General features: G+C 44.3%; 1 protein-coding gene across 12 annotated transcripts in view; it reads right to left on the reverse strand.

Moving 5' to 3' along the window:
* FHOD3 (formin homology 2 domain containing 3) overlaps positions 1-23,280 on the reverse strand; it is a 488,187-nt gene that overhangs the window by 57,068 nt on the left and 407,839 nt on the right. For all 12 annotated transcript variants that reach the window (XM_066352679.1, XM_066352680.1, XM_066352678.1 and 9 more), the window contains 2 exons: positions 21,333-21,617; positions 7,796-8,676 (listed from right to left, as the gene is read on the reverse strand). In XM_066352679.1, coding sequence (XP_066208776.1) covers positions 7,796-8,676; positions 21,333-21,617 — 1,166 coding nt within the window. The remainder of the gene's footprint in view (positions 1-7,795; positions 8,677-21,332; positions 21,618-23,280) is intronic.

A 23,280-nucleotide genomic window follows, 5' to 3' on the forward strand; every position in this document is an offset into this window, starting at 1 on the left:
CTGAGCCCTGAGCAGAACCCAGCACGGAGCAGAGCCGCCCCTGTGAACCACGGGCCTTTGGGAAGCCTCCGGGATGTCAGCAGCTGCCCTACCAGAAATACTGAGAAACAGTCTCTGGAGAAATGCTTCAGGCTTAGATACCATGTAGGGCTTTTGTTCGATTTTGCTTTTCACTCAGCCTAGAAGACTGCAGGGGGAGGGGAAGAGGGTGTGGCTAGCCAAACTGGTAAGAGAAAGAAGTTACCCTCTGTGGAAAGGGGTGCTATCAGAGACTTCTTAGAGAGAAGGCACAGAAAAGAAGTAACCAAGGCAATTCCACACCTTTGTCCCCAGCTGCCTAGGAGGGCTGAAGGTCCAGCTTCCAGGAAGACAGAAGTGAGCTCCTCTCCAGAAAGAGGTTTCAAACAGGCAGCACCCAAGGCTGCGAGAGTTACCGGATTTCTGAGCACAGAGGAGTTGGCCAACTTAAGTAGTGATTGCTGACTTCCAAGGTGCAGGGCAAGGGCGAGACTCTTCTCTGCAGCCCTAGTGATTGCTGACTTCCAAGGTGCAGGGCAAGGGCGAGACTCTTCTCTGCAGCCCTAGGGTCATTTGCTGGTCAGGTTTCTGCGTTGGGGTCTACTCTCTAGAACCAACCAGGTCCAAAAGGGAGGGCCCTACGAACTCAGCCACTCCAACGGGCAGAAAGTTACATACAATAATAGGAATATTTTCTGGAATGGAAAAGCGAGATATTCAGGCCCACTCGGGGACCTTGATGCAATGCCGGTCTCTGATACAGAGACGATGTCTACCTGCCTCACAGGGAGAAGACAGGAAGGAACAAAGTATTGCCTCAAGAATGAGTATTTCAGAATCTGCAAGTAAAGAATCCACTGGATTCACTCAAGGACCCCAAAGGTCAGATACCTAGATCAGGCCTGATTTCTCCACCCCCCTCCCCTACCGCCCTAGGGGAGAGCAGACTCAGAGAAGTTGACAGACTTGCTTAAGGTCACACAGGTAGAGGTAGAGCCTAGACCAAATGAAATTTAAAATTGCAATAACAAATCACATAGGTCTTTCGAGGGGTGGGGGTGAGGGGAGTCTTTTAAGATGGCAAGAGATAAAAATCCCCAAGGGAAGAGTACAAGGATGTGTTCAGAGATGGACTGAAAATTCTCCAAACAAAATGGAATCCAGGGACCACAGAGACAGACTCGGAGTCCCTGAAGCGCCACTGAAACTACCCAGAGGAGCAAGTCATCCAGGGGGGTCAGCTGGGCTCTGACCCAGCATAGCTCTGTGACCTTGGCAGGCCACCGAACCTCTCTGTGCCAGACTGCTCTCTGGCATCTATCTTGCAAGGTTTGTTGTGAGGATGAAAGGAGACAATGGATGCAAAACAATGAGAACAACGCCTGGCCTGTGGCAGCACTACAGACGTGTCTGCGCGGACTATTAGAATAGTATTGCTGGTATTAATATATAGAAAGTACTTATGTCAATGCCTGGAACATAGCACTTTCTGAGAATTAGTTCTTAGCTATTTTCACCACCAATGACTCCCTTATATCATTTTCATTCTACTGATACTGCATTTTAAAAATATATGGTCTACCAATGTATATTTTTCGTAACAAATGCATCTACCACACTTACTGATCAAAGGCACCTACATAAACAGTGATGGCGGATCAGATCAGTGTTCCTACCCTGACTAGTGAGAGTTCCAGGGAAAGTATGGAGACTTGATACTCAATGTAGCTTGCAGAGCCGAGTTCCAGGGACCTGGACATCATGGGACTTTGTGAATAACTGAAAAATGACTCATGGATGTTCATGGGACTCCATGTGTGCAGGCCCCCAAACACATGGAATCCCAGACATCAAAATGGGTGCAAAAAATGAGCATGCCCCGCGTGGTACTGAAGATCTCCTTGCAAAGAGAATATTCTGGTTTCTGTTTTTAACAAGGAGAATATCATGGTGATTTCCAGACGCCCAATTCTCTTCTGAGGCTGACAGACTGGCCTCCAGGACTGATGGAAAGGGGAGTGCTGGAGAACGAGCAAGAGATGCTTCTTCTTTGCCAGGAGACACGGCTCCTCATGACTGAGAGCAGAATGGCAAATGCGAAGTCACCACCATTAACTGGAAGAAACTCAACATCATTTATCTGAGGAGAAAACAGGTCTGATCAACCTACCGACACTCTCTGAAGGAAAACCAGAAAAGGTAGCTTATTTAGAGCAGCACTTTGCAACATGGGGTGCACAAGGGATTCTGTAAGGCTACCCTTAGACCACAGGGTACTTGGGACCCCACCCCAGAGACCCTGATCGCCACAATCTGGAGTGGGGCACAAGGGTCAAAGCTGTGTAAAACATCTCTCCTGCAGCCGGATTCTCTGATTTAGACTCTCAAGCCTAAAGACTTTGAGATGGGATTTTTAGGAGAGTAAAAAGTTGTTCTTTCAAAAAAAAAGGAAACAATTTAAAAATAGGAAACAAAAGACAGGGATAAGAGAACATTTCTTAGGACTGAAAGACAGTAGCAGGGCCCTCGCCTAGCCCCCATTCCCAAAGCAGCAAGGACTAGCCCTGTCGTTTTTATGAATGATGTGGGATCTAGTCCTTACGGCTACAGACAATGCAGGAAGTTTCCATTGATGTTAAAATGAGCCTGAGGTGCCCCCAAAATGCCCAGCTCCTCCTGGAGCTAAGAGCTGAGCTGTCAGGCCTTCTGCACACAGGCACGATGCCGTGTGGGAGGCCTGAGACTGGGTGTGGCAGATTCCTGAGGACACGGCCACACACTCTGCCACAGCTAACCCCACACAGCCAGATTACGGGGGTGGTTCTTGAAAATAAAACAGAAAACCCTGCTCCACCAGTCCTGGGGCTTCTGTCTGTGGGACACCACGATAAAGAGGGCCAAGGTCCAGGGAAGGGCCACTGTGAAGGCAGCCACGTCCTTATGAACGAACAGAACAATATGAGGCAAGTACGGAGGGGAACATGACCAAAGCCTGTGGAGGCACATGGTCTGGGCAGGTGGACAGGGCGTATTTTCCTGAAATGCAGCCACAAAGGATCACCCCTTTGGATCTTTAAGGAGTAATTTGACGAGCAAATTTTTTAAAAAATTCAGCCTCTGAAAAGTAGATATTCAGCACACAGAACGTGTCACTGCAGAGGATGCCGTGGCTGGAAATAGAAACTAACTAAGGACGTGATTTATTAAAAGGACTCTGTGAGTCTTGGAGAATGTCGCTAAGTTTGAGAGCACTTCCATGAAAGGCGACCGACTTCCCAAAACCCTTCTCAACATCACTGCTGCAGACCCCGGTCTGGCTCAGAGAGACGCTCGTTCTAGAAAAGGCAACGCATTCCTCACTCCCTGCTAACTGCTAAGAGTGACGCCACTGGATATTTTCAAAACTGTTCGTTGAGAAAATGACAATGACAATGATGCTGTGATACAGATGTCAGGAAGATGTGACAGCTACGAAATTTTCCTAAGTTCTGTAACAAGGGAGCAGGCAGTATACGTGGGAAAGTATTAAGGCAAAAGACAAAACAACAACAAACACACTAAGTCTGAATAAACACTAACACACCTTTAGTGAGGAATAAAGGTTCTAAGGTATTTGCCTAAACAGGCTCGCTTTATTCTTTTTTTTTTTTTTTTTTTTTTTTTTTTTTTTTTGTATTTTTCTGAAGCTGGAAATAGGCAGGCAGGCAGAAGACAGACTCCCGCATGCGCCCGACCGGGATCCACCCGGCACGCCCACCAGGGGGCGATGCTCTGCCCCTCCGGGGTGTCGCTCCGTTGCGACCAGAGCCACTTCAGCTCCTGAGGCAGAGGCCACAGAGCCATCCTCAGTGCCCGGGCCATCTTTTGCTCCAATGGAGCCTCGGCTGCGGGAGGAGAAGAGAGAGACAGAGAGGAAGGAGAGGGGGAGGGGTGGAGAAGCAGGTGGGCGCCTCTCCTGTGTGTCCTGGCCGGGAATCGATCCCGGGACTTCCGCACACCAGGCCGATGCTCTACCACTGAGCCAACCGGCCAGGGCCACGCTTTATTCTTAAGTTTAGGAAAAAAGTATTAATTTCCCATACTTGCAGTCTGAGTTTCTATAGCAGAGGCCAACTATAAAACAGTTACATCTTCAATGTTAATATAGTTTATCTAGTACCCTAACCTAGACATCATCATCTCTGAATTTTTTTAAAATGTCATAGCAAACAGTGTCTGATACATTTAGAAACTTCAAGGTAAATGAAGTTGGACAAATTTCACCCAATCTATTCTACAGCCCCCTCTCCATGATGAGCCTGTGGACCCAAGGTAAGACAGAACCGAATCCCCAGAGGAAAGCCATGCCCCTTTTTGGTAGATGTGTCCTCTTCCATCCCACATCTATCTTGGTCTGTCTACAACTCGGGATAGAAAAGCTGTCTATTGGGAGCAAAGAGACTTTGCTCCCTTGATTAGGCACAGGTTAGAAGGCTACTTCCTGGGGCTCGTCAGGATGATGTCACGTTCATGCCGGGTACATCCCCAGAGCCCCAAGGGCTTTCTGCCCTTAGATCTTTTTCTGGGGTCACTTTTTCTCCTATGTGATTCTCCACATCTTAGGCCAACAGTAAAAACACAACATGATGAAATTTAGCACAGGATTTCTGTCTTTCTCCACCAAACATAATTAAAGTCATCTTACTGAAAAGTTGAGTGTATTTCCTGCTGAGAGACAATAAAGTAGATCCAATTCCAGAAACTAATTGGAAAGGAAACCAAAAAGAACATTTTTCTGTTCTTATCATTTCCATTAAGTGGTAGCTCAGCCTTGGCTCTTGCTCACGAATCTTGTTTGGGGGGTGACCTGGACGGCCATAACCATGACCTTTTATGACTCTGCTCTCGTGTTCAGTTTTCTGATGGAAACTAAAACAGATTCCTTTTGCTAAGCATTGTCTTGTAAAATCTACTTCATTTTCTTTTTGTTACACTCTGTTGTGCTTAATAAAAAACTTCTCATGAGCCAGAATTCGGAAGTGGCTGTTTACAGCTGTGTTTCATACAAATCAGTTGTGGATTAGAAACAGAAGTGAAACTGGTTAGATATGTAGTGGGAACATACACATAGTGGATTCAGCTCTCCAGTGTATTGTGTTTTAAACCTAATTTGCATTCTCATCTTTTGTGACATTTGTAAATTAGCCCCTGCTCACATTTTCTATCCCCCAGAAGCTGGCGGCATGGGCTCCTGAGTCCTGTTGTAGAAAATCCTACAGTCAGTTTGGTAAATTTTTCAATATATCACTTTCCTCTTAGGCTCTCACTTTATAAACACCAGGCAAACATTTGTCCTTTATCTAGGCAATAAACTGTTTTAAGAGGTCACCATGTACTTCAAGCAAGAATGAAACTTTGGGCTCCTAACAGGGCACCAACTGGACTTATTGCTGACCACAGAGGAACCAAGAGGAGGGAGGTAGGGGAACTGTCCATTTTGGGTCTTCTGAAGGAAGCTTTTAATTCTTACCATTTCCTTTGTAAAAAGGATGTCAAAAGTGCCTTCTCTGCCAAACTGTCACTCTCTTTTATTTTTCCTACCTCGCTGTCAAGGGCCAGCCTCTCCCCAGCAATCTTTGAGGGTGATGAGCAACCAAGGGAGACCCCGAGGGCGCGGCCAGCCAAGGGGGACCCCGAGGGCGCGGTCAGCCAAGGGGGACCCCAAGGGCGCGGCCAGCCGAGGGGGATCCCGAGGGCGCGGCCAGCCGAGGGAGACCCCAGCCGAGGGAGACCTCGAGGGCGCAGCCAGCCACATGAGCTGATGGAGGGGAGGGGCGGAGACAGCCAACTAGATCAGAGGACTGGAGGGTGGAATGAGTGACATTAAGTGCTGGGTACCTCCTGGCAACCAGAGACTGCTGTTTTAACCCAGCCAGCCCAGTCTTCTCCAAATGCCAGGACTGACTTTAAGAACTGAAGGAGTGCTGGGCATTTAGCTTAGAGTGTCGGCGTGGTGTGTGGAAGTCCTGAGTTTGATTCCCAGTCAGGGCACACAGGAGAAGCAACCATCTGCTTCTCCACCCCTCCCCCTCCCCTTCTCTCCCTCTTTCCCTCCCCTCGCCAAGGCTCCAATGGTTTGAGCAAAGTTGACCCCAGGCACTGAGGACAGCTCCATGGCCTCACCTCAGGCGCTAAAGTAGCTACATTGCCAAGCAAGGAAGCAATGCCCCAGATGGGCAGAGCATCGCCTCATAGTAGGCTTGTCTAGTGGATCCCGGTCGGGTGCATGTGGGAGTCTGTCTCTCTGCTTTCCCACCTCCCCTTAATGAAAAAAAAAAAAGAACTGAAAGGGGGCACCCAGGCAGCTCAGCACCACATGTTAACAGTCCTGGGAAAGTCAGGACACAGAGACACCTAGAGTAAGTGCCCAGCATCACTTTCTCAGGTGTCATTCTCTAGAGAGGACAAAGGGAGGTCTACTTTCAGCTGAAGGAGGGGGCTGATTTGGCATGATTTTCTGTATGAGAGTCCAGGGCTTTGGGTTTATAAACAGGAGAGGGCTTTAATTCTGGCTGGGGGGATGGCTCCCGAGGCTGGAGACAAGGTAGGCTCACAGCCTCCCCGAGACCAGGCAGAAATCAACACGAGGCGGAAGGCGAGCTCTGGAGGAGCACACACAGTCCCGCCCTCTCCACAACGTGAGTTTTAACAGGAAGCTGACCAATTACAGCTCCCCTACCTGGCCTGTCAGCAAAACACAGAGGTGACAGGCACTAACTCTGTCACCAGATTCCTTGTCTGAAGGATGCTTTCGTCCTGAGGACGCTCGCTGCACCTAGAGCGTTTTGATTCAGAACAGGCTGACTGGTAAGTCAGGGCGCCTGACTCAGGCAGCTCTATCCTCACCCCACACAATGGCACATGGAGAAACATGTGCAGCTAGAACTGGTTCATGAGGATAAGTTCTTGTATACTCACTCTAAATTATACTTTACAAAGTGTTTTCTTAAACCCCTAGATCCTGAGAAGGATCGTCTTAAACCTGTTTTATATCTGTCACACACCCAGAATCACAAGGGTTTCATAAAAACAGTTCTTTAAATGCTAGAAAGAAGACTCTTAATGCAGCAAATCATTAGAAATAAAATCTGTCATCCAGTACGCTGCAGCTACTCTATCAGTGTTCACTAACCGTGACTTTACTGTTAATGTCCGATAACTTCACGCACAGCACTTTCCATTTATAAAAACGGATACGACATCACTCTTAAAAATACCACAGCAGCAATGCCTACCGAGTTCTCAGACATTTATAACCAATCACGTGGTTACCGCTGAGGTTCAAAGGACTACTACCAGCTATAATCAATGAAGGTGAGAGTAATTAAACACATCTCCCGGGGAAAGTCGACATGTTTGATAAATTAGCAAGTCTACTCTGCTCTGGCTGAGGTTAACCTCTGCTGTTGGGCTCTGCTAATATTGCTGGGTTAATCTTTTTGTCTTTTTCTCCAGATTATTTGGAAGCTACTTTACCCAATGGTGTTACTAAGATGCTGTGTTAGCTATTGAGGTTCCTTGCTCACTTAGCTTACATCTAGGATGTCTAGGACATGGCACAAAAGTAATGTATTAAAGGTCAGATTTTTCCTCTAACACCTCCCCCCTCCCCCCCCCCTTTTTTTTTACCAAATAGCAAAAGCAACACAAAGGGAAGTTTATATACAAATCTCTTGGTCCTACTCAATAGCTTCAGATAACTCTGTAAATCAAGAAGCATGCCAGGTGCTAGGGGTACCTTTGAGACGGACAGTTCCTTAGATTTAGACTCGAACAGGTGCTCCAGCCTGGAAGTGTCCACTTTAATAGGTTCCAGTTTTGACCACAGGAATTCTCTGCAGCGGCGGTTGTTCTTACATGGCCACTCAAAAGGCCGCACTTCGTTCCAGAAAAGACGGATGGTCTTCTTTTTCTTCGTGAATGCCGGCTGACCCCTGGGTACCTGGGGCCACCCTAAGCCCTGAGGAGCATTGAGTACTGGAGGAGGAGCCAATAAATTACCGGGGACTGGAGGGGGAGGCACGCTGTCCAGCAAGGGCGGAGGGGGTGGGGGCGGCAAACCTAGAAAGGTAGGTGGGGGCGGGGGAGGCGGCCCCGGGGCCTCCCCATGACCCAGGTCCACGTCCAGGACATCGATGTCATCCTCCTCCCCTAGGTCGGTAAAATCCATGTCTTGGATTCTGAGCTCCCTAGGATTGGCCATGAGCTGGTCCCAGATGTAGTCAGATTCTGTCTTGGGCTGTGCGGATGTTTTCTCTGGGACCTTGTCATCGGTCTCAGCGTCGGAGGAGATGGACCCTCTCCCAAGGTCCCCGCTGTTAAACTTCTCAGCAAAGGCTTTCACGCTGCCCCGATTGTCCAGGCAGCCAATGTCCACTGTCCTGATGCTCTCATCCTGGGCCAGGGAGTGGGCCTGCAAGGTGGATATCCTGCTGGCCAGGCTGGCCACCGCCTCCGCCCCCTGCTCCGTGCCCACCGGCTGGCCCTCTCCCTTCTCCTCGGCATCCGTGGGCTTTCTGTTATGGGCATACAGCATGTCCAGCATGAACCGTTTGCTGGTGAGGATGTCGCCACACTGTTCATTTACACTGGCATCCTGAACACCCGTGGGCCACAAACCTGAAAGCATGTAAGAGGGGAAAAAATGAGAAAGTAGCAGGGGCCTCAATACCACCAGAAAACCAATTAGGTAATAGGTGGGCTTTCCACACAGAGCCACTTCAAAGAAGACAGGGAAACAAAGCAATTGAAGAGGAAGGTGGTCGTGGCTGACAAAACACTCTTGACTCCCAATGACCCACTGCAGGACCCAGGACTCGTGTAGGTGTGACTCTGCTCGTAGCTTCTGCCAAGGCTCATGGGAGAACTGTTGCTGACCTTTACTACTCACTGGAGACAGCTGGTCAGGACCCACCCAGCCACAAGGCAACCAAAGGGCTTTTGTCCTAACTAGACACAGGGAGGGAGGCAAAGATCTCCCTCCCCCACAAAGGTGCTGGAAAGGCTGTGGAGTTGTTTCTTCCCCACCTCACCACATCTACACCAGGGTAGTTCAAATTGCCTGTAGAAATGCACAGATTATGCCATTGGTTGCGATTTAAGTTCACGGTCACTAGTCTTCAGGAGATTCTTAAAGCTGCCTGGCAGTCTCATCTAAGACCTCTCCTGGATAACCTTGACACCCATCCTCTCTCCTCTAATTTCCCTCACCTATCTCATCCTCACACAACATGGCCTTGCTTCCTAGTTCAATAATGTAACAGACAAAATCAGAGGAGATCGTCGGGGCTCTTCAGCCCACCTCCACCACCCTGCCTGCACCTGAATGCCAACCATGACCTCCGTCCAGTAACTACTGATAAACTGCCCATCTTAGCAGGAGTCAAGTGCTCTACTTGTGCATTTGGAAACCACTCCAGCCTTTCTCTGTCCTGCATCGCCCATGCTCCTCCCACATGACCGTACTACTGGCAAATGAACATAGTATAATTTCACCCATCTTAAAACAGACAAAAACCTCCACTTATCCCTCCTGCTATAATCCAATGTTTCTCTTTTCCTTTAAATTAAAGATGCTTATGAGTTTTTGCTCACTGTCTCCAACTTCTCTATTTTCTCTTGAACCAGTCTTAGGAAGATTTTGATCCCACCACCTTTCAAAGCCACTCCTTTCCAGGTGACCAATGACTTGCTGGTTGTACTAGCCCCAGCTGATCACTCCTTCCTTTCTATATTAATCTCCATCACTTGGCTTCCAGGACTTGCTCTCAGGTTTGCTTCCTTCTTTCTGGTTACTCCTTCTCAGTATCTTGTGCTGGTTCCTCCTTATTCTTTAACCTTGAAATGTCGTAGACCTCTTCTCTCTATCTATCCTCACTCTTAGTCATCGTCTAATCCAGTCTTAAGGCTTTAAATACCACCTGCTGCCCTTACTCCCATTCCCCTCACCGAACCTGCTTCTCCTGCAACCATTTCCTATTTCAGGTATGGAAACTTCATCCATCTTTCTGACAATTTTAAAAACCTTGGAGTTATCCTTGACTACTCCTTTTATCCCACACATCTAACATAGCAGGGAACCCTGTTAGCTAACTAATGTCATATCCAGGATCCAGCCACTTTTCTTATCACCTCCTGGTGTCACAATCTGGGCTAAGCCAGCATGGTTTCTTGCCTATAGCATTAAATGGTCTTACTGGTCTCAGCCTCAACTCCTGCTCCTCTACAGTCAGATCTTCATACAATAGCCACGTGATGTATTAAAAGATCATGTCTAGGCCCTGGCCGGTTGGCTCAGCGGTAGAGCGTCAGCCTAGCGTGCGGAGGACCCGGGTTCGATTCCTGGCCAGGGCACACAGGAGAAGCGCCCATTTGCTTCTCCACCCCTCCGCCGCGCTTTCCTCTCTGTCTCTCTCTTCCCCTCCCGCAGCCAAGGCTCCATTGGAGCAAAGATGGCCCGGGCGCTGGGGATGGCTCCTTGGCCTCTGCCTCAGGCGCTAGAGTGACTCTGGTCGCAATATGGCGACGTCCAGGATGGGCAGAGCATCGCCCCCGGGTGGGCAGAGCATCGCCCCTGGTGGGCGTGCCGGGTGGATCCCGGTCGGGCGCATGCGGGAGTCTGTCTGACTGTCTCTCCCCGTTTCCAGCTTCAGAAATGAAAAAAAAAAAAAAAAAAGATCATGTCTTTTTGCTCGAAGTCTTCTAATAATGTCACATTTCACTGAGACAGAAAGCCAATGGTTCTGCAATGTTCACAAGCTTTATGTGATCTCACCTAAATTTTCTTTCGTCTATGCCACCACCCAGACATGCATACATGGACCTCTCTAGCTATACTAGCTCCTTGACATTCCTAGAACTCACCAGGCAGGACCCAGTTTCTTAGCCTTTACCCCCCCTAAACAAACTGCTCCCAGTTTGTCACACAATTTGCTTCTCAACCTCCATTATATCTTTGCTCAAATAGTATGCTCAGTGAAGAATTCACCAACCACCTTAAAATTATGCTTAAAATTGTACAACCCTCTCTCTCCCCAGCATTGCTTATCATTCATTACTGCCATATTTTTCACCAGAGCATTTATTACTCTCTAACCTCCCACACGTTTTTCTTACTTTATTGCCATCTTTGTCCCATTACTGGAACAATTATAATTACTAGTTAAACGGTCCTCTTCTTCATTGGAATGTAAACTCTACAAGAGCAGGGATTTAGGTGTGTTTTGTTCACCGTTGTATCCCCAGCATCTAGCATGTATGCATGAATGGACAAATAGGTCACTACTACTCTGAGTTTTCTCCCAAAGGGCCAGCAAGGCTGTGGGGTGGGCATTTCAGGATGTGAGTTCCACTAGATATCCCAGGTCTCCCTGGATACTTGTGTCGGGAGGTGGTAGGAGACCTAGGCCATGGACATGAGTCTGAGGAGCTTTCATTCTACCCAAAGAGAAGAGCCTGACCAAATGTACTGGGGGAGGACACTGGTCTCTCCCATCGGCTCTGCCTTGATCTTAAAGGGGGCATTTAGTAGGGAAGTGCAGGGGCCCCACTGTGCTGTTACTTTCTGTGTAGCTTTGACCTCTGTGCTCTGCTCTAACAGTAGCCTGACCTCACCAAGGGACCAACACCAGAACAAGGAACTTCTGAGCCCTCTTGTAGGTTCCAAAGACATAAAAACACTTAGGAGACAACAATCATCAAAAAGACAGAAGAAAGGGGGTGGTGGGCCTGCAGACAGACCACACCTAGGGAACACAGAGGCCACACCCAGTGGATTCCAGTGGCCAAAACCTTCTTTTACAATGACAAAATGAGAAGGCAGAGAAATGCAACACAAATGAATCAAGAGAAATCCCCAGAAAAGGACCTGAATGAGTCAGATATAACCAAATTACCAGATGCAGAGTTTAAAATAGTGATTGTTAGGATGCTCAAAGATATTAGAACAACAATAGATGGTCATTATGAACACCTAAATAAAGAGATAGCAAATATAAAAAGGATATTGAAATAATAAAAAAGAATCAGTCAGAAATGACAAATACAATATCGGAAATGAAGAACACAATGGAAGGAATTAAAAGCAGGATGGATGAAGCTGAGAATCGAATCAGCGAGTTAGAGAACAAGATAAATAAAGGCACGGAAGCAGAGCAGAAAAAAGAAAAGAGACTCAAAAAGTTTGAGGAAACTCTAAGAGAGCTCTGTGACAACATGAAGAGAAATAACATCCACATCATAGGGGTTCCTGAAGAAGAAGAGAAAGAACAAGGGATAGAGACTTTGTTCAAGCATATCAGCTGAAAACTTCCCTCAAGGCAGGAAAACGTCTCACAAGTTCAAGAAGCACAGAGAACTCCATTAAAGAGAAACCCAAAGAAATCTACACCAAGACACATCATAATTAAAATACCAAAGCTAAGTGATAAAAAGAAAATATTAAAAGCTGCTAGAGAAAAAAAGACTATCACCTACAAAGGAGCCCCCATAACGATGACTTCCAACTTCTCAACAGAAACACTTGAGGCCAGAAGGGAATGGCAAGAAATGTTCAAAGTAATGCAGAACAAGAGCCTAGAACCAAGACTACTTTATCCAGCAAGGCTATCATTTAAAATTGAAGGAGAAATAAAAAGCTTTCCAGACCAAAAAAACCCTCAAAGAATTAACTACAACCAAACCAAGGCTGCAAGAAATGCTAAGGAGCCTATTGTAAACAGAACAAAGGAGAAAAAGAATATAGCAAAAGAGGAATACAGTTTTAAAGAATAAAATGGCAATAAACAACTACATATCAATAATAACCTTAAATGTAAATGGATTAAATGATCCAATCAAAAGACATAGAGTAGCTGGATGGATAAGAAAACAGGACCCATACATATGCTGTCTACAAGAGACACACTTTAAAACAAAAGATGCACATAGACTGAAGATAAAAGGATGGAAAAAAAATATTTTACGCAAATGTAAATGGAAAAAAAAGCTGAGGTAGCAATAGTTATATCAGACAAAATTGACTTTAAAACAAAGGCTATAGTAAGAGATAAAGAAGATCACTACATAATGATAAAGGGAGCAATCCAACAGGAAGATATAACCATTATAAATATCTATGCACCTCATATAGGAGCACCTAAATATATAAAGCAGACTTTGATGGATTTAAAGGGCAAGATCAACTGCAATACTATAATAGTAGGGGATTTTAATACCCCATTAACATCACTAGATAAATCCTCAAGAAAGAAAATTAAAGAAACAGTAGACTTAAAGGACACACTAGATCAACTTGATTTAATAGATATCTTCAGAACCTTTCACCCTAAAGCAGCAGAATATACTCATGGTACATTCTCTAGGATAGAACACATGGTAGGGCACAAAAGCGGTCTCAACAAATTTAAGAAGATTGAAATCATATTGAGCACTTTCTCTGATCACAATGGCATGAAACTAGAAATCAACTACAACAGAAAAACTCAAAACTACTCAAATACTTGGAAACTAAATAGCATGTTATTAAATAACAAATGGGTTAACAATGAGATCAAAGAAGAAATAAAAAATTCCTAGAAACGAACAATAACAAGCATATATCAACTCAAAATTTATGGGACACAGCAAAAGCAGTCCTGAGAGGGAAGTTCATAGCATTACAGGCATACCTTAAGAAGCTAGAAAAAGATCAAATAAACAACTTGACCTTGCATCTAAAAGAACTAGAAAAAGAACAGCAAGTAAAGCACAGAGGTAGTAGAAGGAGGGAAAAATAAAGATCAGAGCAGAAATAAATGACATAGAGGCTAAAGAAACAATACAGAGGATCAATGAAACCAGGAGCTGGTTCTCTGAAAAGGTAAACAAGATAAATGAACCTTTAATCAGACTCACCAAGAAAAAAAGAGAGAGGACTCAAATAAAATTAGAAATGAGAGTGGAGAAATAACAACTGACACAATAGAAATACAAAATATTGTAAGAAAATACTATGAAGAACTGTATGCCAAAAAACTAGTCAACCTAGATGAAATGGACAAATTCCTTGAAACATATAATCTTCCAAAAATTAATCTGGAAGAATCAGAAAACCTAAGCAGACCAATTACAACAACTGAGATTGAAAGTTATCAAAAAACTCCCAAAAAAGAAAAGTCCTGGGCCTGATAGCTTCATACATGAATTCTACCAAATATTCAAAGAAGAACTAACTCCTATCCTTCTCAATCTATTTCAAAAAATTCAAGAGGAAGGAAGACTTCCAAGCTCCTTTTATGAGGCGAGCATAATTCTGATTCCAAAATCAGGCAAAGACAACACAAAGAAAGAAAATTATAGGCCAATATCCCTGATGAATTTAGATGCTAAAATCCTCAACAAAATATTAGCAAACCGGATCCAGCAATATATGAAAAAAATCATACACCATGATCAAGTGGGATTTAATTTGGGAGGCAAGGCTGGTACAATATTCACAAATCAATCAATGTGATTTATTACATAAACAAAAACCACATGGTAATTTCAACAGATGCAGAAAAAGCATTTGATAAAATCCAGCACCCATTCATGATCAAAACTCTCAACAAAGTGGGAATACAGGAAACATACCTCAACATGATAAAGGCCATCTATGACAAACCCACAGCCAACATCATACTCAATGGGCAAAAATTAAAAGCAATCCCCTTAAGATCAGGAACAAGGCAGGGGTGCCCCCTTTTACCACTCTTATTCAAAATAGTTCTGGAAGGCCTAGCCATAGCAATCAGACAAGAAAAAGAAATAAAAGGCATCCAAATTGGAAAAGAAGAAGTAAAACTATTATTATTTGCAGATGATATGATATTGTATATAGAAAATCCTAAAGTTGCAGTCAAAAAACTACTGGACCTGATAAATGAATTCAGCAAGGTGGCAGGATATAAAATTAATACTCAGAAATCAGAGGCATTTTTATATACTAACAATGAACTGTCAGAAAGAGAAATTAAGGAAGCAATTCTCTTCACCATTGCAACCAAAAAAATAAAGTACCTAGGAATAAATTTTACCAGGGAGATTAAAGACTTGTACTCGGAAAATTATAAAACATTGATAAAAGAAATCAGGGAAGATACAAACCAGTGGAAGCATATACCATGCTCATGGTTAGGAAGAATAAACATCATTAAAATGTCTATATTATCCAAAGCAATTTATAAATTCAATGCAATACCAATTAAAATACCAATGACTTACTTCAAAGATATAGAATACATATTCCAAAAATTTACATGGAACCAAAAGAGAACATGAATAGCCTCAGCAATCTTGAAAAGGAAGAATAAAGTGGGAGGTATCACACTTCCCGATATCACATTATACTACAAGGCCATTGAACTCAAAACAGCCTGATACTGGCATAAGAACAGGCATACATATCAATGGAACAGAACTGAGAACCCAGAAATAAACCCACACTTTTATGGACAACTGATATTTGACAAAGGAGGTAAGAGCATACATTGGAGTAAAGACAGCCTCTTCAACAAATGGTGTTGGGAAAATTGGACAGCTACCTGCAAAAAATTGAAACTAGACCACCAACTTACACCATTCACAAAAATAAAGTCAAAATGGATAAAAGACTTAAATGTAAGCCGTGAAACTATAAGCATCTTAGAAGAAAACATAGGCAGTAAGCTCTCTGGTATCTCTCGCAGCAATATATTTGCCGATTTATCTCCACAAGCAAGGGAAATAAAAGACAGGATAAACAAATGGGACTATATCAAACTAAAAAGCTTTTGCACAGCTACAGACAATAAGGACAGAATAAAAAGACAAACTACCCAATGGGAGAATATATTTGACAATATGTCTGATAAGGGGTTAATAACCAAAATTTATAAAGAATTTGTAAAACTCAACACCAGGAAGACAAACAATCCAATCAAAAAATGAGTGAAAGAAAGGAATAGACACTTCTCCAAAGAGGACATACCGATGGCCAACAGGCATATGAAAAAATGCTCAACATCACTAATCATTAGAGAAATGCAAATTAAAACCACAAAGAGCCTGACCAAGCGGTGGCACAGTGGATAGAGCATCAGACTGGGATGCAGAGGACCCAGGTTCGAGACCCCGAGGTCGACAGCTTGAGTGCAGGCTCATCTGGTTTGAGCAAAAGCCCACCAGCTTGAACCCAAGGTCACTGGCTCCAGCAAGTGGTTACTCGGTTTGCTGAAGGCCCATGGTCAAGGCACATATGAGAAAGCAATCAATGAACAATTAAGGTGTTGCAACACGCAATGAAAAACTAATGATTGATGCTTCTCATCTCTCTTTGTTCCTGTCTGTCTGTCCCTGTCTATCCCTCTCTCTGACTCTCTGTCTCTGTAAAAAAATAAATAAATAAAATTTAAAAAAAAAACCCACAATGAAATATCATCTCACACCAGTCAGAATGGTGCTCATCAACAAAACAACACAGAGTAAGTGCTGGCGAGGATGTGGAGAAAAGGGAACCCTCCTGCACTGCTGGTGGGAATGCTGACTGGTGCAGCCACTGTAGAAAACAGTATGGAGATTCCTCAAAAAATTAAAAATCAAACTGCATTTTGACCCAGCTATACCACTTTTAGGAATATACCCCAAGAACACCATAGCACTGTTTGAAAAGAAGAAATGCACCCCCATGTTTATTGGCAGCACTGTTCACAATAGAGAAGATCTGGAAACAGCTCAAGTGTCTGTCAGTGGATGAGTTGATTAAAAAGCCTTGGTACATATATACTATGGAATACTACTCAGCCATAAGAAATTATCACATCGGATCATTTACAACAACATGGATGGACCTTGATAACATTATAGTGAGCGAAATAAGTAAATCTGAAAAAACTAAGAACTATATGATTCCATACATAGGTGGGACATAAAAATGAGACTCAGAGTCATGGACAAGAGTGTGGGGGTTACGGGGTATGGGGGGTGGAGGGGGTTGGGGGAGGGGAGGAGCACAAAGAAAACCAGTTAGAAGGTGAAGGATGACAATTGGACTTTGGGTGACGGGAATGCAGCATAATCAAATGTCAAAATAACCTAGAGATGTTTTCTCTGAACATATGTACCCTGTTTTATCGATGTCACCCATTAAAATTAATTTTAAAAAAACATGGAGCAGTAAGGAGGCTTGTATGATCCAAATAGCTCCTTAAAGTCTCCTTCTGTTAAAAATAAAAAAAATTTAAAAAACCCAAAAAACAGAAGACAGCGTTTGAGCATGATGGAAAAATCTGGTTATTTGGAGTCCCTATAATTGGTCATACAGTCCTGTAAATAGGGTGACTGCTTTGACACCAGGAAACTACAGCAGATAAAGTGGCCAAGTCTCTCACACCAGATTGCCTTTCTCTTTCTCCATTTATTAGCAAATGTTGGCAATTTCTTATTTTGGCAACAGGAAGAAGAGCATAATCAGGTAACATTTTAAATGCTGTTTTTATTCACTTGGGTCCTCCTATATGGTTATGTCATGTGCTTCTTTGCCCCTAGTTTTTCCTTTGCTCTGAAGTCTACTTTATCTGATATTAATACACCTACTCCTACTTTTCCTTATTAATGCTGGCATGTTATATCTTTTACCAACGTTTAACTTTTCATCTGCCCGTGTCATTTTTGAAATGAATGAATTGACAGCAAAGAGTTGGATTGTGTTTTTATCCACTCTGCAAATCTCAGTCTTCCAATTTAAGGTAATTATTGATATGTTAGTGTTTAAGCCTGCCATTTTATTTGTTTTGTGTCCTTTATCTCAGTTCTTATTTCTTCCTTCTCACTCACAGTAACTTACTTGAACATGTCTTAGAATTTCAATTTGATTTATACTGTTTTGGAGTATGCTACTTGGTGTAATTTTCCTAATGGTTGTTCTAGGTGTTATAATATATACATTAACTCATTAGTCTACTTGTATTGATATTTTACTACTTTGCAGTATAGAACCTTACTTCCATTTAGATCCCTTTATCCTCCCCACTTTTAAATATTATTGTCAAAAGTATTTTTTCTATGTATATTAAACACAAAACCAAATAGAATTTTTGCTTCCAACTTTAAATATGATTTAATAAACTCATGAGAGAAAAGACAGGTATTTTAGTTAACCCCTATTTTTATCCATTCTGTTCTTCCTTTCTGAAATTTCAAGTCTTCTTCTGTCTTCATTTTCTTTTTGTTTGGATAATTTGTTTTATCTATTCTTTAAGAGTAGGTCTGCTAGTGACAGATATTCTTAGTTTTTCTTTAATTGTAAATATTTATTTTTCCTTCATTCTTAAAGGTTATTTTTGCTGTATATAGAATTCATGGTTGACACATCTGGTTATTTGGAAGCTACTGGGTGGGTTGTTTGGGGTAGGACATCAATAGATTTTTCTATTAGTGCTTGTCTAGGGTAGGGAATATATTAATAGCCAAAAAGATGGTCTGTTCTGTTAGGCAAGGCCTTTTCCAATCCTTTGGCTAGGGTAACAGACTTTACTTGGTGCTTCATTGACACAGCATTCAAGTCTGAAGGTTCCTACGTAATCTGTCTTCTTTCCACCTTTCAGAGTTTTGCCTATGATTGGTTGTTCTGTTATGCCCAGGATGTTTATATTTTAGTTGTAAGAGGGAGAACCTGGGAGAAATTGAGCTTCTCCATCTTAGCCAGACGGCTCTTCATTCATTTATTCACCAATGGTTTTGTGAGCCCCTACCATGTTCTGGACACCCAACTTGGAAGTCTGAACTCACAATGAACAAGACAGACATCCTCATCCTCCCAAAGCTTACATTCAAATGGAGACAAAGAACAGTTACACAAGTAATGACAAAATGTGATGAATGCTATGATAAAGCCTCTCCATACAATAATACATGAAACAGAACACAATAAACAGGACACTACACAGCTAGAATACGTTGACTCTCTTTCAAACCTTACTAGTTTAGATACAATCATAGGAATAAGATTGGATATCATTTTGATTGTCTTTGTGATTTAGTTGAGAACATTCTGAAAAGGAAGAGCTACACAGACAAAGCTGTCCGACTCCACAGCTGCTAATAGTGTCTGTGAGCAGTGGGATTCTTTTAAGAATCAGAGAGCTACCACATAAAAACATGATCACACCTCTTAAAAGCACCAGACTGAAGCAGGAAAATCACTGTGAAGCCTAATTCCTGAGTGTATATCCTTGGACACCACCAGCTCTTGTCAGGAAGTCGATGGCCCTGCACTGGGAGCAAAATCTCCATTTTTGGAAAGTTGTCCTTATTTGGAAGAATATTGGACAATATGATCCAAGAAAGTTCTGTTCCCTGGCTTATTTTTACTAAGACAACTTGTTGATATGTTTTAGGCCTGCTCAAACTAGTTATGAAGAATAATTCTGATAGCTATTCATAGTAAATAAAACATTTTAAGGCCAAACTGATCAAGAAGACTTGATCACCTTGTACTCTTACTCTGGCCATAATTACATTAAGTGTGAATAAACAAGTAGAATTTGGGAGACTAACTGTAATCTGACTTGGAAAAAAAATTAAGTATTAATATATTTAATATCTCTTAGCACTTAGGTCTTCAACAAGACACAAGCCTTTCAATGCAATATTTCCTAAAATAGAAATTAATCACATCTTTCTGTCTTCTTTTTTTTTTACCTGTATCATAGTGACTAGTAATGTAGAGAATAAAATCTAATATAACTAGTGAAGGCTCAACGATTAACTATTTTAGATGAAGCCATTGAATGACAAGTTTCATGGGAGACATTATAGCTCCATTCATTCATTCATTCATTCATTCAATTTTCTGTCACACACCCATGCTTCAGAGACAATGTATTCTTAATCTGTGAACTAACAAGGCAGACATAGGTCATGCCATTGGCTGGCAGGCCCTTACAGAGCCTTCATGCTACCCTCGGGCTTGAATGCATGTCAGTCTGCGGCAGAATGAAGGGTGGCCTGTAAGACATGCTCCAACAGTGACAACTGTGCATCAAGAGAGAGGTGGCTCCCCAACATCCTGACAGCACTCAAGTCATGAGTGAAAAATCAACCCTATGGTTTCACATAGAAATAATAATTCAAACGATTATATTAATTATTTGCAATTCCTACAACCCTCTGTAGCTCCCTCCGAAGTCCCTACTGAGGACTAACATTACCTTTAATCCTGAATCATAGCCACCATTATGTAGATGAACTGAATATCAGAATATCAAATATAACACTAAAAAGATATACTCCCCTAAGGAAAAGCATGTACTTTGTACCAAAGAAGAGCATGTCCTGAGTCTGCTGTATAAAATGACTGAAACTATGCCCATTCCAGTAGAGTACATCTGTGGACATGAGCGCTGCGAACTGCCCCTTTCTGGAAGTCCTCATTTGATTCCCTTTGCACAAATTTGGACTGGTCTGAGATGTTGTCATAATTGTTTAACACATGTCACTGGAAAAACTCAAGTGAGTAGACAACAACATGACATGGCTCTAAATTTAAATCAGAAAAGAGTTACAGTGAACTATGAACAATTAGAAGGAAATGAGAAATAGGGGGCTCAGTCCTCAGAAAAGCCCTCTGTCACCCTCACGTTCGGGCTCTTTCCCACCTGTGGAAGTGATGTAACAGCATGGCAGAGGGTGTGGGCATTCCCCCTCTATGGGGTAGGATGCTGCTAGCTGGCAGTGCGGCCACATTCCTCACCTCCAGACCCTGGTGACACAGCCCAGTGAGTGAGTTGAGCCAGCAGGTGACCTCAGAGGCCAGCAAACCAGGCCCCGTGCCCCAGGGCTCCCCGGAATGTTCATGGGGAAAGGGGCTGTATTACCAGGTCCCCTGTCCCTGGAGAGCTTGTCCTCCCGCACCCCAGGGCCCCCCAGAATGTTCACGGAGAAAGGGGCTGTATTACCAGGTCCCCTGTCCCTGGAGAGCTTGTCCTCCCGTGCCCCAGGGCCCCCCGGAATGTTCACGGAGAAAGGGGCTGTATTACCAGGTCCCCTGTCCCTGCAGAGCTTGTCCTCCCACGCCCCAGGGCCCCCTGGAATGTTCATGGGGAAAGGGGCTGTATTACCAGGTCCCCTGTCCCTGCAGAGCTTGTCCTCCCGTGCCCCAGGGCCCCCTGGAATGTTCATGGGGAAAGGGGCTGTATTACCAGGTCCCCTGTCCCTGCAGAGCTTGTCCTCCCGCACCCCAGGGCTCCCCGGAATGTTCATGGGGAAAGGGGCTGTATTACCAGGTCCCCTGTCCCTGGAGAGCTTGTCCTCCTTCTCCTCCCGCTCTAGCGTGCTGCTGGAGGACGAGATGCTGGAGGCAGAGCAGTTGTCCCTCTCGTTCACCTCTTCGTTCCGCCTCTCTTTCTCACTGAGGGAGGCTCGCTCTTCTGGCTCCTGCTCCACTTCACTCTCTGTCCCCACGTGGGCAGGGGCTACTTCCTGGTGGGCCTCATGGGCCGCCTGCCCCACCTCTGCCTCTGGTTCTGGTTCTGCCTCTGGATCAGGTGCGGGATCCCTGGTGCTCCCTGGTGGAGACAACAATGCAGACACAATCACAACAGGAATTTCTTAGAAGTGTCAAGCGAGGTGTGAGGATGGATGTGAGGCGCACTTCTCTGTGCCCTTCATAGTAGGCAGAATTCTACAGACGGCCCCCAAGACTCCTGTCCCCTGGTGATTCAATCAAACACAGGTCTAGGCACTGCTAGGAAAGGATTCTGACTGAGGTTAAATATGGAGATTACCCAGGTGGGCCTGATCTGATCCCAGGAGCCTTTTGAAAGCAGGATGTTGTCTGATTAGCAGCAGAAAAGGAAGTCATTGAAATTAGAAACAGGAGAAGCGTCTGATATGACCCTGATGGCTTTAAAGATAGAGAGGCCATGTGTCTTGAAATGTGGGTAACCTCTAAGAAGCTAAGAGTGACTCCTGGCCAACACAAAACAAGGAATAGAGACCTTGGTTTTGCAAGCACAAGAAACTGAATTCTGCCAACAACCTAGATGAACCTGCAGGTGCTGTGTTCCCAGGGGCTCCCCATAAGAGCCCAGCCAGCCCACCCTTGACCATGGCCTTGTGATAGGAAAGGCCAAGAACACAGCTGAGCCATGCTGGACTTCCCGATTTCTGACCTATGGGAATTGTGAGATAATGAATGGGTGCCATTCTGAATTGCTATCTTATGCTAATTTATTATCCAGCAATAGATAACTAATACATGATCCTTCTGACTCTCAGGGAAAGAGGAAAAAACCAACCAACCCATGGTGAATCAAGCTGATAAGCAAGTAGTAGCCCAGTGTTTTATCAGTGGCCACACCAATGAGCCCTGTCACCCTCTGCTTGAATCGTTTTCCCATAATGCAAATTAGTCTATAATTTTGAAAGCTATGCAGAAGAATCCCTCATGAGTACAGAACTATTTGTAAACCTATCAAGATTGGAGACTGGATGCTTGCACCAAGGTCAAACCCTCATGCTCCTGTGTGTGTCATCCTTAGGAAGTTGGCACGGTGTGGCTTTCTTTGCATGTTTTTGCTAAGCAAAAATCTCAGCTGTGTGTTGTGAATAAGTAACAAAGTGATTGAGAATACAAAAAAATTGTTGAGCCAACTGCCACATATGAGGGCCAGAATAATGGGACATACCACCCCTGAGGGTCTTTGACCAATGTGGGCAAAGCCACATGGCTGGAATCCTGGTAGTGTGCTCCAAGAGTGTGCGCTCGGACCCGAGGCATATACAACTTCAGACAGGATCTGCAGGTGGCCTGGGCAGACCCCATAAGGACAAGCAGACCGGGCTCTCTCTCTCTCTCTCTCTCTGTGTGTGTGTGGAGGTATCCTGCCAGTGCTGGTGAGCAAGAATAGCTGGCAGTGGACTGCGCACAGCAGGCCCCCAGGAGACCAGGCCATGGCATTATTATGGGAGTGGACAGCTCAGCCCTCACTGGGCAGGGGGCCTAGCTGTCCCCCAGCATCTTAGCAAGAAGTCACATTGCCAGGACTCATGGGGTCCAACCCGTTTGCCCCTCATCTGCTCTTGGGCTGCCTTCCTCTGAGAATGCGCAGGGAATTCGGGAGGGAGGTGAGCAGTGGGGAGGGTAAGATGCCAGCCTCCCCTCTGTCCCTGGGTAACTTCCAACCTACACAGGGTAGAACACCCCGTGGTGCGACTCCTCCCCTAGTG

This window comes from Saccopteryx leptura, chromosome 11 (genome assembly GCF_036850995.1).
Source record: "Saccopteryx leptura isolate mSacLep1 chromosome 11, mSacLep1_pri_phased_curated, whole genome shotgun sequence".
In the NCBI taxonomy this organism is placed as follows: domain Eukaryota; kingdom Metazoa; phylum Chordata; class Mammalia; order Chiroptera; family Emballonuridae; genus Saccopteryx; species Saccopteryx leptura.